Below are 15178 nucleotides of genomic sequence, written 5' to 3' on the forward strand. Positions count from 1 at the left end.
GTATCGACTGGGGATAGGGAGACTACCGGGGAGGTGCTTGCTTACGGCTGCCTGGGAGGCAGTGAGGAAGAAAGCCTGGCCGAGGATTTGGGAATGGTGAACAAATCCTTCGGTTCCCTCCTACGAGGCCGGAGATCCTCTGTCCCCAAGGGCCTAGAGGATTCCGTCGGCTTACGGGTGGAAGTCCATTGCCATACGGGATAAATCCCGTCCGGTCGCATGTCGTGCCTCATTAGACACTATCTCGACCGGTAAAGAAGGGAGGGAGTCTCCATAGTAAGTAACCCTACCCTCCTTGGGGCAGAAGGACGAATCCTCTTCCATTCCCCCTTTGGCCTGGCCTGTGGCGTCTTGAACTGCAGGGGGCTACCCCGAGGTTCATGCCTGATCTCCTCCAGAGGTATTTTGCGAGGGGATGATCGTCTCCCCTGTCTGAGGGGCCAGCCTGTGCGAGAACTTCCGACCTCCTCCTAGGATCGGAGGGAGGAGAGGACCCCGGGAAGAGAGGAGGCGACAAGGGAATCCTAGGTATATCACCTAAGGACTGGGAGCGGGGAACGACTCCCTTCATGGCTTGGCGCATTACATTAAATAAGTTGCTAAGCCACGGGGGGTCACGGGCTCCTGTGGGACTAGGGGAAAGTTCCTTAGGAAAGGACTGCTCCCTGGGTTTAGGAACCCCTAACCCTCTTGTCCGATGGAGCTTCAGGCAAGATAGGCACAGGCCAACCCTTAGGGATAGGATCTGGGCTCGGTCGCACAGGCGACCGTTGTCTCTGTTGAAGCCCAAGGGCCTCGAGAGACTGATTGTGAGCGCCAAGATGATCGTGTACTCTTGCGCCTAACTGTTGGTAGGCGGAAGGGGGCTCGCGCGCGCCTCTCCCGATTGTGCGCACCTTTTTCGCGTTGCTGGAGCGCATGAGGTTGTTCGCGTACCTGGCGCGCATAAGATTGCTCGCGCTGCAGTGTGTTGTTCACGCGCATGGCGAGCAACAGGATGTTCGTGGGCATGGCGAGCAATAGGCTTTTCGTGCATATGGAGCGCCATAGGATGAACCTGCGCGCCATGATCGCCCTTTTTTTTGCGAGTGCCAAGTCGGTCGTGCTCGTCAACTTGATCATGCGTGCCAAATTGGCCGTGCGCGCGAGAGCTCTCAGGTTGTTGAGAGAACTCACTGCTACGCTCACCCAAAGGTTCACGATAGCTTGTGTTGTGTGAGCGCGAACGATCAACACAACGAGTTTAAAAACTCTGTCATAATAAGAATGACTCTGGTCACGAGAACCCGAAAGTTCAGCGTGAACTTTGTTGCGTGAACTCGAAGGAGCAACGCAACAAGAAACCGGAGTTTCTCTGTCACGAAACACTGAAGTGTTAGCGCGACTAGAGTTACGAGAGCCCAGGGGCTCAGCGTAACTCAGGTTACGAGACCCCGAAGGGTCAGCGTAACGAGGAATAGAGATTCCACTGTCACGAGATCCCGAAGGATTAGCGTGACTGACGGTACGAGAACCCAGAGGTTCGTCACCGTCGTTACGAGAGCCCGAAGGTTCAGCGTAGCAGAAACCCAAAGGTTTCAAGTCGCGAGAGCCTGAAGGTTCAGTGCGACGGAGACCCGAAGGACTCCTGCTGTCATGAGAACCCGCGGGATCAACACGACTAGAGTCCGAAGACTCACGATCACGCCAGCCCGAAGGGTGATCGCCACGAGACCCGGAAGGGTCAACGTGAGGAGAACCAGCAGGTTCAAAAAGACGTCTCCTCACAGCCCGAGGAGGAGAATGCCGGGGGTGGAGAGGGGTTACCCACCCCTCCACTCAATGAACCTCCGGAGAGGAACGTAGAACAGACTCTGCCCGAGGGGGAGACAGACAGATAAATCCTCCGCAGGGCAGAACTACGCTTATAACAAGGTTCTCTTTCCGCCCCCGGAGGAGAACTTAAAGCGTAAGGAGATTGCCGATGCACAGAGGCAACCTTCTCTCGCGAACGAGAGATATGTTCCCCCGAGGGGGAACCTCGCCTTGGAGAGAGCCCTGCCACCGCCCCTGGTGGGTTAGCTAACTCCTCGGCGTTGGAACCAGACCCAAGGTCTGGCAAGGAATAGGCACTCCCTGGAGGAAGAGAAGGAGCCGACTCACTAGGGGAGCCGTCATCCTCGTCTATCCCCCAAGGTTGACATGGAGTCACAAGCCCTGCGCTAATGCTCGACCGTACCCCAGAAGGGCCTGGTCAAGGATTAGCTTCGGGCAGAGATTTGGGCGTAGAGGAAGCAGAAGCCCGCGATTTCTTAGATTTCGAGGAAGACCCCGAAAGTGAAGATTCGCGTTTAGACTTCTTCTTACGCACAAACCTCTCCCACTGGGAGGCAGGCCACTCCCTACACTCGGAACAGGTGTTGTCCCGCGATCACCGAGTTCCCCGGCAATCCGGGCATAAAAGATGTAGGTCGGTCTCCAGGGACGACATGAAGGTGCCACAGCGGCGGCCCTCAATCCCAGGACATGTCCGCATAGCGGGACAAAAACCATACACACACCGACACACAAAAGAAAAAGGAAAAGCAATAAAGTCAAGGCAAAAGTAAAAGTGGTATCTCAACCGACAGGTGTGAGTGAGCGGGGTAGCTAGTCTACCCCAACACCCTCCCGCTAACTAGCGGATGGGGTAATTATCCCTCACTAAAATTGTCTTGGCTGGTTTTCAGCGTTGCCGAAAGTAATACCCTAATAAATAGCGAAGGTTTGTATCTGTGTCGGAACAAGTATGAATTAACAGATTCTTTTAGTTGTCACAACACTAACAAAAAAAAATAGTTTTCATCGTGAGGTCCTTAAAATGAAGAAGAATGCAAGTGCTCAAGCCTGTCACTCATACGGAACTTCAGGATTGAGTCCAGAATCCAAGCTGGTGAATCCTGGTTGTTTGATGTTTCAAACAAGTTGAGAAGTTCCTGTAGGACTTTATCAATCGAGAGGTCCAAGATACTGTGCCTGACAAGTCGCAAACACACACCTGTATCTCTTGATGGAAGAGGATGAACAAATGAGCTTCCTTCAAAGGAAAAACAGGAAGTCAGCAATCTGAGTTGTAGAGATACTGGAAGAGAAAACAGAGTTGACTCTACACCATTCTCTAAAACCTCCCACTTGGATTGATAAATCCTGATGGTAGAAGTCCTTATTGCTCTTGTAAAAGACTTAGCTGCCTCTTTTGAAAAACCTCTAGTTCCTGTGAGTTTTCATAAGGCTGAAGGTAGCTAGAAGAAGAGCTTGGAGACTTGAAAGGTAACTTTGCAAGAGAGGTTGTCCGAGTAAAACTACTCTTAATGAAAGACTTCTAGGAGAGTCCACCATCCATTCCAGTATCTCTGTGAACCATCCTCTTGAGGGCCAAAAGAAAGCCACCAAAGTCACCTGGTCCCTTCGTGTGACACAAACTTTTGTGTCACCTTGTAAAGGAAATAGAACGATGGAAAATGTACACATCCAGATTGGACCAGACTAACAGGAAAGCGTCTATGTGGACTGCTTCGAGATCTGGCACTGGAGAGCAGTAAGTTTCTAGTCTCTTTGTCTGCGAAGTCACGAATAGGAGTATACAAGAACGACACCAAAGTCGCCACCTATTCTTGCAGATTTCTCGATGGAGGGTCCATTCTCCAGCCGAGACTGTCTGCCATAAGTTCTCTCTTTGAAAGAACCTTGTTAGAAGGAATACATTCTTCTCCTTAGCCCAGATGAGAAGACTCCTCTCAGTCCCGTAAAGGAACCTCGAGTGGGTTCTGTCTTGCTTGGCAATGAAAGCCAATTCTGTGGTGTGATCGGCATAGACCTGCACCACTTTGTTCCAAACTGACCCTTCAAAGCTTTTTGAGAGCCAACTGGACTGTCAACAGTTCCTTTGGGTGATGAGGAAGCACTTCTGCTCCTCTGTCCAAAGTCCCGAAGCTTCCAACTGTATAGTGTTGCTCCCACCTCAAAGCCGGGGCGATGAGACACAACACAAGGTCTAAGATCCTCTGTTCAAAAGGGGTGACCTTCCGTTAGTTTGACTGGATCGTACCACCACTGAAGGCAACTTCTTATGACATCCGAAAAGAGATGCATATCGACTCGAGACCTTCTCCTTGTCCCAAAATGATTGAGGTTGAAATGGAGAGAATAAAGATAACTCACATAAGGACCATAGCTTCTAGCTTCTGACTGGCCGGGAATCGAACCCTGGTCCAAGAAAACTAGGATGAACAGTGACAGTGACATATCAATGGTCACAAAGAAAGAATCAAGTCTTCCCCGGGGAAAAAACCCCCTCCCAAAGAGGAGAGGTTTCCCAACATACTCATCTACTTCCTCGCAGAACACTTCTGTATCTTTAGAAAAGACTGCAGTTTCAAGAAGGCTTGCTCTGTTCTAAGAGGAGACGTAAAAGCCCGAAAAAACTTGACTCTGAATCACCATCGTTAAATAAAGTATTTTTTGTGATGGTGCGAGAAAATCTAACAGAAGTAGTGACGTTGTGTTTATCAGGATACATCTTTTTAAGATCCTGACTCCTGGCGTCAAGGAAACCCAAATCACCGCCTATGTCGCCGTGTTGTACTAAGGCTAGACGCTCGATAAAAAACTTTTGTGATCAAAGAAATCAGAACTAAGGCGTCCTTGATCTCGACATTCAATTGGACTAGTGTCATCACGAAGTCCGAGGTTCTCATGTTCAATGTCATGCCTCCTGCTAGATCTCCGACGTCGAGCGTCCTGAAAGACGGGGCGCCGAGCGTCCTGTAAGACGTGGCGCCGAGCGTCCTGTAAGACGTGGCGCCGAGCGTCCTGTAAGACGTAGCGCCGAGTGTCCTGGAAAGTGTGGCGCCGAGCGTCCTGTAAGACGTGGCACCGAGAGGTTAACAGAGCAAGACACCGAACGTCCTATAAGACGTGGTGCTAAGCTTCCTGGTGTCAAAAGAGACTCGTCTTGTTGACAGGAATACGCAATTCTTCTGATAGGTTCCAAGTTATCTGAAAATCCTTCATGAAGATCGTAAGAAAGAGCTCTGATAAGTCAACCGTCCAGATACAGGGAGGCTCTGATGTCTCTTGAGTGCAGTATTCTGCTACATTTAGCAAAACTTTAATTGCAAAGCCTGCCTCTTATACTCCTCTCTAGATCTGGGAGAGAGATCTATTGGAGCTAAAACTAAAGGAAGTTTCCCTATGAAAAGGAAATTGTAATCCTCCTCCAGAAGATATCTTCTCCCAAGACTGCCAGAAGTTTTGTAGTCTGGCTCTACTGCCTGAAGGCGAAAGCAGTCAGACTCTGCTTCGCCTTGTGACCAAGCTGACATGAGACTAAATAGTTCATGATTTTGATGTCTCCATGGAGAACTTTGACTTCTGAACGAAGGCATTGAGAGCAGTTACATCCAGGACCGGATAAAAGCCTCCCTGTCCCAAAAGAGAGACATTTGATGTTGCAAAGTCTGTTTTGCAGAGAGGTCTTATCGGAGTAACTAACAAAGGAGGTTTCACTAGGAAAAAGATTTCGCATCCATCCTTTAGGAATAGCACGGACCTCAAAGTCATTCTGCCCCATTGCCTGGATTCCCTAAGAGACTCAGCGTTCCACCCAGGAGGCTGTAAAAATCTCTGTGGGGCTTCCACAAGGTCCTCGACCTTAACGTGGCTAGACTTCCACCCTTGCTATCCTGGAATACCTGATAAGGAAGCTGGCTTCATAGGTTTATATGCCTCATTTACCTGCATTCCTTGAGAGACTCAGCAATCCACTCAGGGGGCTGTAACAGTCTCTGTGGGGTTGCCACTAGGTCCTCGACCTTAACGTGGCTAGACCTCCACCCTATATGACATATCTGTTTTAACGTTGTTATGACGTTGTTACTGTTTTAAGAATAATTTATTGTTAAATTATTCTCATCATTTATTTATCTCCTTTCCTCACTGGGCTATTTTTTCCCTATTGGAGCCCTTGGGCTTAAAGCATCTTGCTTTTCCAACTAGGGTTGTAGCTTGGCTAGAGATAATAATAAAAATAATCTCGTACCCAGATACAAGATTTAGAGGCCAGGTTATACAGAGGAAAAAAGAAAGCTGTCTTTCCTTGGTCCTTTTGAGATTCCAAACAGTCTCCCATCATCCTTAAAGCTCCATTGATGACCACGTGTAAATTCAGAGGGTGGCGAACGTGGAGCAACAGGCATAAAATAATTTGGAAACTAATCATAAAAACTTTCAAGAGTTTCTAAATCAACTGAAGGACAAAAGGAATAAGGATCTCCTCCTTCTGATAACCTCAAATTCAACAGGAGAAAAGTGATCACCAATGTCTCCTTCTGATAATCTCAAATTCAACAGGAGAAAAGTGATCACCAATGTCTTCCTCTGACAAAGATCTTGTAAGACGTGGCGCCGAACGTCCTGAAAGACGAGGCGCCGATCGTCCTGAAAGACGTGGCACCGATCGTCCTGAAAGACGTGGCGCCGATCGTCCTGAAAGACGTGGCGCCGATCATCCTGAAAGACGTGGCACCGATCGTCCTGAAAGACGTGGCGCCGATCGTCCTGAAAGACGTGGCGCCGATCGTCCTGAAAGACGTGGTTTCAGGACGTGGCGCCGAGCATCCTGATAGACGTGGCGCCGAGCATCCTGAAAGACTTAGCGCTGAGCGTAAAATTATCTTCATTACGTCACTCGGCGCGTTCGGTTCATCAGAGGGTTCTCATGGCCGACTGGCACTCTGGGATAAAAACCGTGTCTATGTTGATTCGTAAGCATTATAGTATTGCTATTATCAGCAAATGTGATGCAATGCAAGACTCTAACAGCAATATTAGTAGCTTAACGTCCAACGCTCTTTGCTTTCCCATGGCAAGGGCAAGCGTTCTTGAGAACGTCAACAGGAACACTCGAGAGGACGTCTGCTCTTGAGCTAACGCCTCTCATTTCCTTTGGCCAATCGACATTCCTTCTCCCAGGGGTTGGGGAGCTTGGAAGAGGTCTAAGGCTAGGAAAAAACGTCCACTGTGCTGAATAAATTCACTGCACTAATTTAGCACTGAAACTTGCACTTTTAAACTCTTACACAAAAGACCATAATTAGTCCTGCCCGTTGTGAGAGATCTTTCTCTACTGCCAAGGGCTTGAATGAGAATGCAAAATAGTTTCTAGTTCTTGCTACATAAAATTGTAATAAAATATTTATTATAAAATATTACACTGATATTTTCATTGTAAAATAAATGTTTGAACACACTTACCCGGTAGTTACATATAACTACCGGTAAAGATAAATGTTATACATACTCACCCGGTAGTTATATATAACTACCGGAAGAGTTACATGTTATATGATTCAAATGAACAGATATAGGAATAACATATATATATATATATATATATATATATATATATATATATATATATATATATATATATAAACAACCCTTGATTTTTAAAGGTTCCCAAATAGTGATTTGTTATGATTAAAATGAACAGATCGCAAAAATGTATATGCATATGTAAACAACCCTTAATCTTAAGGGTTTCCAAAAATAGTGGATTGCTACACTTTACAATTGGAACATATGTGTGAATATACGAATAATACTAGAATCCCAACATCGAAAGAAAATAAACAACGATATCAAGAATTGCTGGGACTGCATCGTATTTTCATGAGAACTACGCAGCGAAAATTAACAATACGCTAGTTCTACAGCGAGCCCTCGCTACTTCGCGGTTCGACCATCGCGGATTCACCACTTCGCGGATTTTTTTTCATAACACATGTATATATATATCGCGGATTTTCCGGAAATTTTGAAAATACCGCGATGTGACCGATGGTGCGAGATTGGAGAAAGTAAGGAAAATTGAATCATGATTGATTTTCAATATAAATGAAACTTTGAGGAGCAACAAAGATATTTGTTAGAGAGATAGAGAGAGGTAAGGAATGGGAGGTAGTGAAACGTAGCCCACAGCGAGAGAGAGAGAGAGAGAGAGAGAGAGAGAGAGAGAGAGAGAGAGAGAGAGAGAGAGAGAGAGAGAGAGAGAGAGAGAGAGTGTGTGTGTTGTTTTAAATGTAATAAACAAAAAAATTTGATAGGTTATAACACATTGGTGCTTATGTAATATCAACTGTATACTGTAGACGGTTTGAATAAGTTAAGAAATGGTATAAACGATACTTTTTTAGTGTATTCGTACACTCTCAAGAGCGGCAGCTAGACGTCAGCTGATCTAATCACAGCCAAAAGTAAGTCAACAATACTCGATTTTTAAAACACCCGAAATTTAAAAACAAAGGTACACGCTTTCTTAACCCTGGATAGGTACGGTGGGTCGTTTGCGACCCCGAGCGTCAAAAAAAAACAGGTTTTTCTCACGTGACTCACCCCTGTGACTGAATTTGTGGGTGATCGACCTGCAGGAGGTGTCTCCCCTACACGCTCTAGTAGTGTCCAGATGTGCATTGCTGTAGCTGTACTCCTTCCCCGATTTCTGAGACGCGTCGGGGTCGTTCGCGTCCGAGTTTACCCTTCTGAGGTAGTTTGCATAATTATCAAAGTTATTACGTATTATGAAATTGTCGTAGAATGGTGCAACTTGTATAGGTTATCAGTTGTGGAAAGTCTTGGTGGATTATTTGGCTACCATGTGCATGTTTTTTTTTTTAGTTAAAATGTCGTTCATCACCACGAGGACCATTTTACCGCGAGTGCCCCTTTTTCATTTTTTTTTCATTTTTTTGCCAAGTCATTTTTCCGTAAGATATTGCCAAATAGTGTCGTAAAACTTTTGCTTGTTTAGTGTTGGAAAGTGTGTCTAGATGATCTGGCTACCCATGCATGACTTTGTTTTTGTCAGATACGACGTAGTTATTGGTATATGGGGTATTTAACTGTGGTTACCAATTTCTGTTTTTTTTCAATATTTGTAAAAATTACTACGTAGTAAGGAATTGCCGTATATTATTCATTTTTTTTTCATGTTTATGTGTTAGAAAGTGTGCCTTGATGGTTGGGCTAACACGTGCATGTCTTTTTTTTTATCTGAGATGTCGTATATTAGAATGTCGGGCATTTTACCGCGAGTGTCCCTTTTTAATTTTTTTTAATTTTTTTGCCAAGTCATTTTTCCGTAAGATATTGCGAAATAGTGTCGTAAAACTTTTGCTTTTTTAATGTTGGAAAGTGTGTCTAGATGATCTGGCTACCCATGCGTGATTTTGTTTTTGTCAGATACGACGTAGTTATTGGTATATTGGGTATTTAACTGCGGTTGCCAATTTCTGATTTTTTTTCAATATTTGTAAAAATTTACTACGTAGTAAGGAATTGCCGTATATTATTGATTTTTTTTTCATGTTTATGTGTTAGAAAGTGTGCCTTGATGGTTGGGCTAACACGTGCATGTCTTTTTTTTTTATCTGAGATGCCGTATATTAGAATGTTGGGCATTTTTCCGCGAGTGCCCCTTTTTATTTGTTTTGCATTTTTTTGCTTAGTCATGTTACCGTAAGGAATTGGCAAGTAGTGTCGCAAAACTTATATTTTTATAGTGTTGGAAAGTGTTTCTAGATGATCTGGCTAGCCATGCCTATTTTTTTTTTTAGCCAGATATGGCGTATATATAAGTATGTGTTCGATTTTCCTGTGATTGCCCTTTTTTCGTTTTTTCCCATTTCTTTCAAAATTACTACGTACTAAGGAACTATCACAGAGTAATATTTCATTTATATGTTTATTTGTCGGAAAATATGCCTTGATGGTTTGCCTAGCACGTGGCTGAAATTTTTTTTTTCTGAAATGCCGTATATTAGAATGGCCATTTTTCCACGAGTGCCCCTTTTTATTTGTTTTGCATTTTTTTGCTTAGTCATGTTACCGTAAGGAATTGGCAAGTAGTGTCGCAAAACTTATATTTTTATAGTGTTGGAAAGTGTTTCTAGATGATCTGGCTACCCATGCCTATCTTTTTTTTAGCCAGATATGGCGTATATATAGGTATGTGTTCGATTTTCCGGTGATTGCCATTTTTTCGTTTTTTCCCAATTCTTTCAAAATTACTACGTACTAAGGAACTATCACAGAGTAATGATTCCTCTAGATGTTTATTTGTCGGAAAATTTTGTTTACTTTTTTTTTGATTGAATATCATCAAATTTTTTTAGCTAAAATATTGTTTTACATTTTTTTTTTTTTTTATTTTATTTCCCTTCAAAAAAAATTTTTTGGGTCAGAATTTTAATTTTATAGTCGTAAAATAATCGACAATTATCCAGCAACCCACCATACAATTTTTAAGCATATCCAATAATAATTAGATTAGTAAATAACACCTTGAAATTGACATACCCTTCCTACATTTCAAGTGGCAGATTACGGAGTCTGAGTCAGTGTGGTTGGCGGCCATTTTGTGGACATATCCGAAGCGTAAGCTGCCCTATCTATATATATTCTTGTTCCCTATAGAATTTGTGATATTTTGGTATATTTTTACCTGCATAAATATCATATTATATATTAAATATATGTATTTTTTTACGAAATTTCCTAGTACTCAAAAAATTACCTTTAGATATGGCCCCTGATATAAATGTAATTTACAAAATAATGAAGATTTTTTTACATACTTCTATTTTAGGATAACATATGTTTATTCCCTAAAAAAATTAGCCACTTCCTATTTCATTTGGGTACCCAAAAAAATTCATGAAATTTGGACAATTTTTTTTTGGCCAAAAAAAGTTACCCTTTTTTTCTCATTTCAGATCTTCACCTCCATGGGTCTGACTTCATCCAAAATACATCAAGATGTGTCCTAAACATTCAAGAATCAATTCCTAAAAGGATTTGTGTATATATGTATAAACTTTTTTTATGAATTTTTATGTCAGGTCTTTTTTTTTTCTACTTAATTTTTTAAAATATTTATAATAAATAGTTTTTCTGCAGATGAGTAGTATTTATCTTTACAGTTGTTTTAAGCATTCATTGAAGTTTTTTTTGGCAAAAGAAAAAAGGAGGTTACTGCAAAAACTGATTTTTCAAGAATTTTTTTTGGCGTCGGGGTCGTTCGCGTCCGAGTATACCCTTAAAGGGGTGTCCGAGGACCGTACCTATCCAGGGTTAATGTGCAATTAACTATTTAAAGAGTAGCAATTTTCTAGAATAAAATGATGTTTCCCAAAAAATAGTGGTTTGCTGATGAAATCAGATGCCGTATTTTTAGCAACGATTGAAATGGATGTACTGTAAACTCGGCATAATTTTTTCGTTTCGTATTTAATTGACACTAAGAAAATTAATTTTAGTTTCTTCATCTATATGTAAGTATTGTATAACACGAAGAGAGAGAGAGAGAGAGAGAGAGAGAGAGAGAGAGAGAGAGAGAGAGAGAGAGAGAGAGAGAATGAATCAGCTGTTGTAATCGAATGTTGTGTTTTTGTTTCGTGAGAATTTCATCGCCACGACTATAACAACAACATACTGTACTGAACTTTACAGTATTATACCGACTACTGTAATATGATAAAGTAAAATATTTGTAATAACCTATTTTATATGAAATGGCGCTATTTTTTTTTTTTAAACTTACATTTACGTACGTAAAACAACTCTCTCTCTCTCTCTCTCTCTCTCTCTCTCTCTCTCGTAAATTGTTTTCCTGCTTTGCTACGTATGTATGATTTTATATAGATACCGTAAATAATATTTGTAATAACATATTTTTTAAAAGCTTTTACTGTAATATCATTATTTATCACTTTCATCATGCGCGTTAAATGCCTTCGTTTGTTTACTGAGCGTACTTTATGACGCCGTCGTTTCAGGCGGCGTCATAAAGAAAAACATTTCATTTGGAAGTCCTAAGAAAAATTAAGTAAAACATTGGTAATAACAAAATCAACATACTGTACTGAATAATCAATATAATCGATGCAAATACTAACCTATACACAGATGTGTAAATGCGTTTGTTTCTTCATTATGATCAGAGATAAACGTAAACAAAACATTGGTTGCCATTTTTTATCGTGCTTTTTGGCGTGTTTAGGAAACGCATGATATAAAATCGCCTTTAATATTTGTGCCTGTTTTAGTTTAGGGTACTGTAGTACATGCATTAAGTGTTCTGTACATTAAAGGGTAGTTTGTTAACAGTACTACGTACAAGGGAAGGTTTTAAAAGTCTGAATATACATGTTAAATAAATACGTAAATATGGTGCCACTACTTCACGGATTTTCACCTATCGCGGTCGGGTCTGGAACCTATCTACCGCTATAAACGAGGACTCACTGTATTTAATCTTTGAAAATAGATTTTAGATTTAAAGAACGAATACTAAAAAGACAAATATTTTCTTAAAAATTAATATAATCTTTTTATATTAAAAGTTAAATACTATTGTAAGAAAAAGCAAAGAAAAGAATTATGTAACATATTACGTAGTACTGTACAGTACTATGTAGCTTACGTCACACGACTGTGACATCATAAAGATGGTGGAACAATCTCCGCCACCATGTTTAAAGAGCAGGTTTGCAAGTTTTACAGCAGGGGGAAAAAACTCCCATTCCCACAAATGCAGTTAAAGCACCAACACTCAGTAAAAACAAAATCCAACCAGCGAAGGCCAAAAATAAATTGTACATATCACCAAGATAAGAGAGAAAAAAATCTAACATCTTGCCGCTAGCGCGGCAGAGAATATATGAGGGTTCCTGGAATGGTTCCTAGGTACCTCGCTAGGGCGCAGGGGTAGTACACCTGGCTATCCAATTGGTGATTGGCGCGAGTTTTGAATTTTCTGCCGTGACGTCAGGGACGTAAGCTATATACATATAACTACCGGGTAAGTCTTATATTTAAAATTAAGTATTGTGCCCTTCCTTCCCCAGTCAAAATTCACGGGAGAAGGGGGGAGCGGAGTAACTGTAAAAAAGAAAAGAAAAAAAAAAAGTATTACAATTATTTAAATCAGCTAAGAACATTCACTAAAAATAATTGAGACAAACAATCGGAAAAGCAACCTAACCCACGCACGGAAAGGAGCTTCCCCAATAGTAGACTGTTGTTTTAAAAGGTGAACGACCTCGAGAAGAGAAAGACCAAAGTCAATCTTTGAGTGGCCACATACCCTTCGCTCAGAAATCCATGTTTCCCCGTAGGAAAATGGAAAAGGCGAAGACAATAGATGAATGAAGAGGGTCCAGGCGATGAAGATTTCCCTGCGGCGGCCGAGTTAATGGTTACATGCCGACGGAAAGATCGATGGACCAGAGAGGGAGAGGTCGTTCCCCACGAAGTGGAACTGTGCTGGCCTTGCTAATATACGCAAGTGTCGTTGTCGTATATGTATCACACACACAGCACAAACACTGAAAAGGAAACTTATCACATTTCTATACACATATACTGTATATACATAAACATTAAGAATGTTTTCATATATATACAAGTATAAGAAAAAGTTAAAAGACAAAAATTAATGGCAGACCAGAATAGGCGAGGAGGGAGAGAGGAAACAACTGCTCTCGATCCAAGCCAAAAGTAAAGCAACTAAATCACAGATGTGTGAATGGGAGTGGTAGCAAGCTACCCCCCTACCCCTGCTAACTAGCGGTGTGGGTAGTTAACCTTCGCTAAATTTTAATGGCTCATCATTTCAGCTCTGCCAAAAATATAACCCCTAATAAATAGCGTAGTTTGTATTCCAGTCACAGAACAAATATATATAAAACAGTAAGAATGTTTTCATATATTTATAAGAAAAAAAAAAAAGTTTAAAAGACAAAGATTAATGGCAGTCCAAAATAAGCAAAGAGGAAGTGGTAAGAATCGCTCTCCTTCCAAGCCAAAAGCAAAGTGAAGCACAGTCACAGATGTGTGGGTGGGAACGGTAGCTAGCTGCCCCCTATCCACGCTAACAAGCTTGATGGGTAGTTAGCCCTCGCTAAATTCCAATGGCTCGTCCTTTCATCTTCGCCGAAAGTAATGTACCCAAAGCGTTGGTTTATATTCCAGTTACGGAACAAACATGAATTAAAGGTTTGCTTGGTTGAAGATGATTCATTCTTTAAGGTACACTAGTCTACTCTAGTGTTGCTCTGGTATTAGTATTTGGAGACCACACTACATCATAATTTGATGAATGAAAAGCCTAGTATACAGGGGAGGCACGTGCTGTGTGGTCCACGAAGACTCTCCCACCTCTCTAGGCTCATGAAGGGGAAGTGGACATATGGTTTTTAGTCCAAATTTGAAAAATATGGCTGGGTGCATGTAAACAAGCACTCTGGTAGCAATATTTTAATCATTAGTATTAGTATCCTTGAAAGGGGAATTGGAGGTGCTATGGGGGTTCAATTGTGTCTTAATACTTGGGTCTTCCTTATACACACAGTGTGCTTTGCACGTTGATACACTTGGCCTGGGGCATGGAATAGAATATTCTTTGCTATTTTGTCAAATTGGATTCCCTGTTCTAGCCTTTAACAGAAAAAGTCCTTGGGGACCAAAAGCATCAACCCATAGGGAAAAAAAAAGGGAGAGAGAGAGAACAGATCTGTATACATCTTTGTAAGAATTTTTTAGTTTTTTAGGGATAATTTCTTATCAAGGACAAGCTTCATTAAAAGAGTGAATACAACATGATTCTCAGTGAAATTTAAATAAAAATAAATAAATAAAAGGATAAAGTCAACATTACTCTTGCACAACATATGCAGTTTACATACCTTCTTGCATGTTACTTAATTCTCTGAAGATAAAAAAAAGAGGCTGCACTTACCGTTTTCCCTTTGATCCATTCTGTTGCTAGGGAGGAAGAAGCGATGGCAGAGCCGCAGCCAAATGTCTTGAACTTTGCATCGATTATTTTCCCATTTTCGTCTACTTTCACCTGAAGCTTCATAACATCACCGCAAGCTGGGGCTCCAACCAGCCCTGTTCCTACATTTACTTCGTTTTTATCGAGAGACCCAACATTTCGTGGATTTTCATAATGATCGATAACCTGTAACAAAATAAAATTGGTTATTTACTGACTTTTCAGTAGGATGTGCTATGAAATATGTACCATATCAATAACTTGAAAAACTAGGTAGTGTTACTATGATAAATATCCAGTACACTGTACACCAAAAATTAATTT

General features: G+C 41.7%; 1 protein-coding gene across 2 annotated transcripts in view; it reads right to left on the reverse strand.

Annotated features, from left to right (window-relative positions):
* Positions 1–15178, reverse strand: part of IscU (Iron-sulfur cluster assembly enzyme) — a 44172-nt gene that overhangs the window by 13021 nt on the left and 15973 nt on the right. For both annotated transcript variants that reach the window (XM_068385594.1, XM_068385593.1), the window contains exon 2: positions 14816–15040. In XM_068385594.1, coding sequence (XP_068241695.1) covers positions 14816–15040 — 225 coding nt within the window. The remainder of the gene's footprint in view (positions 1–14815; positions 15041–15178) is intronic.

The sequence above is a fragment of the Palaemon carinicauda genome, chromosome 13 (genome assembly GCF_036898095.1).
Source record: "Palaemon carinicauda isolate YSFRI2023 chromosome 13, ASM3689809v2, whole genome shotgun sequence".
Lineage (NCBI taxonomy): Eukaryota > Metazoa > Arthropoda > Malacostraca > Decapoda > Palaemonidae > Palaemon > Palaemon carinicauda.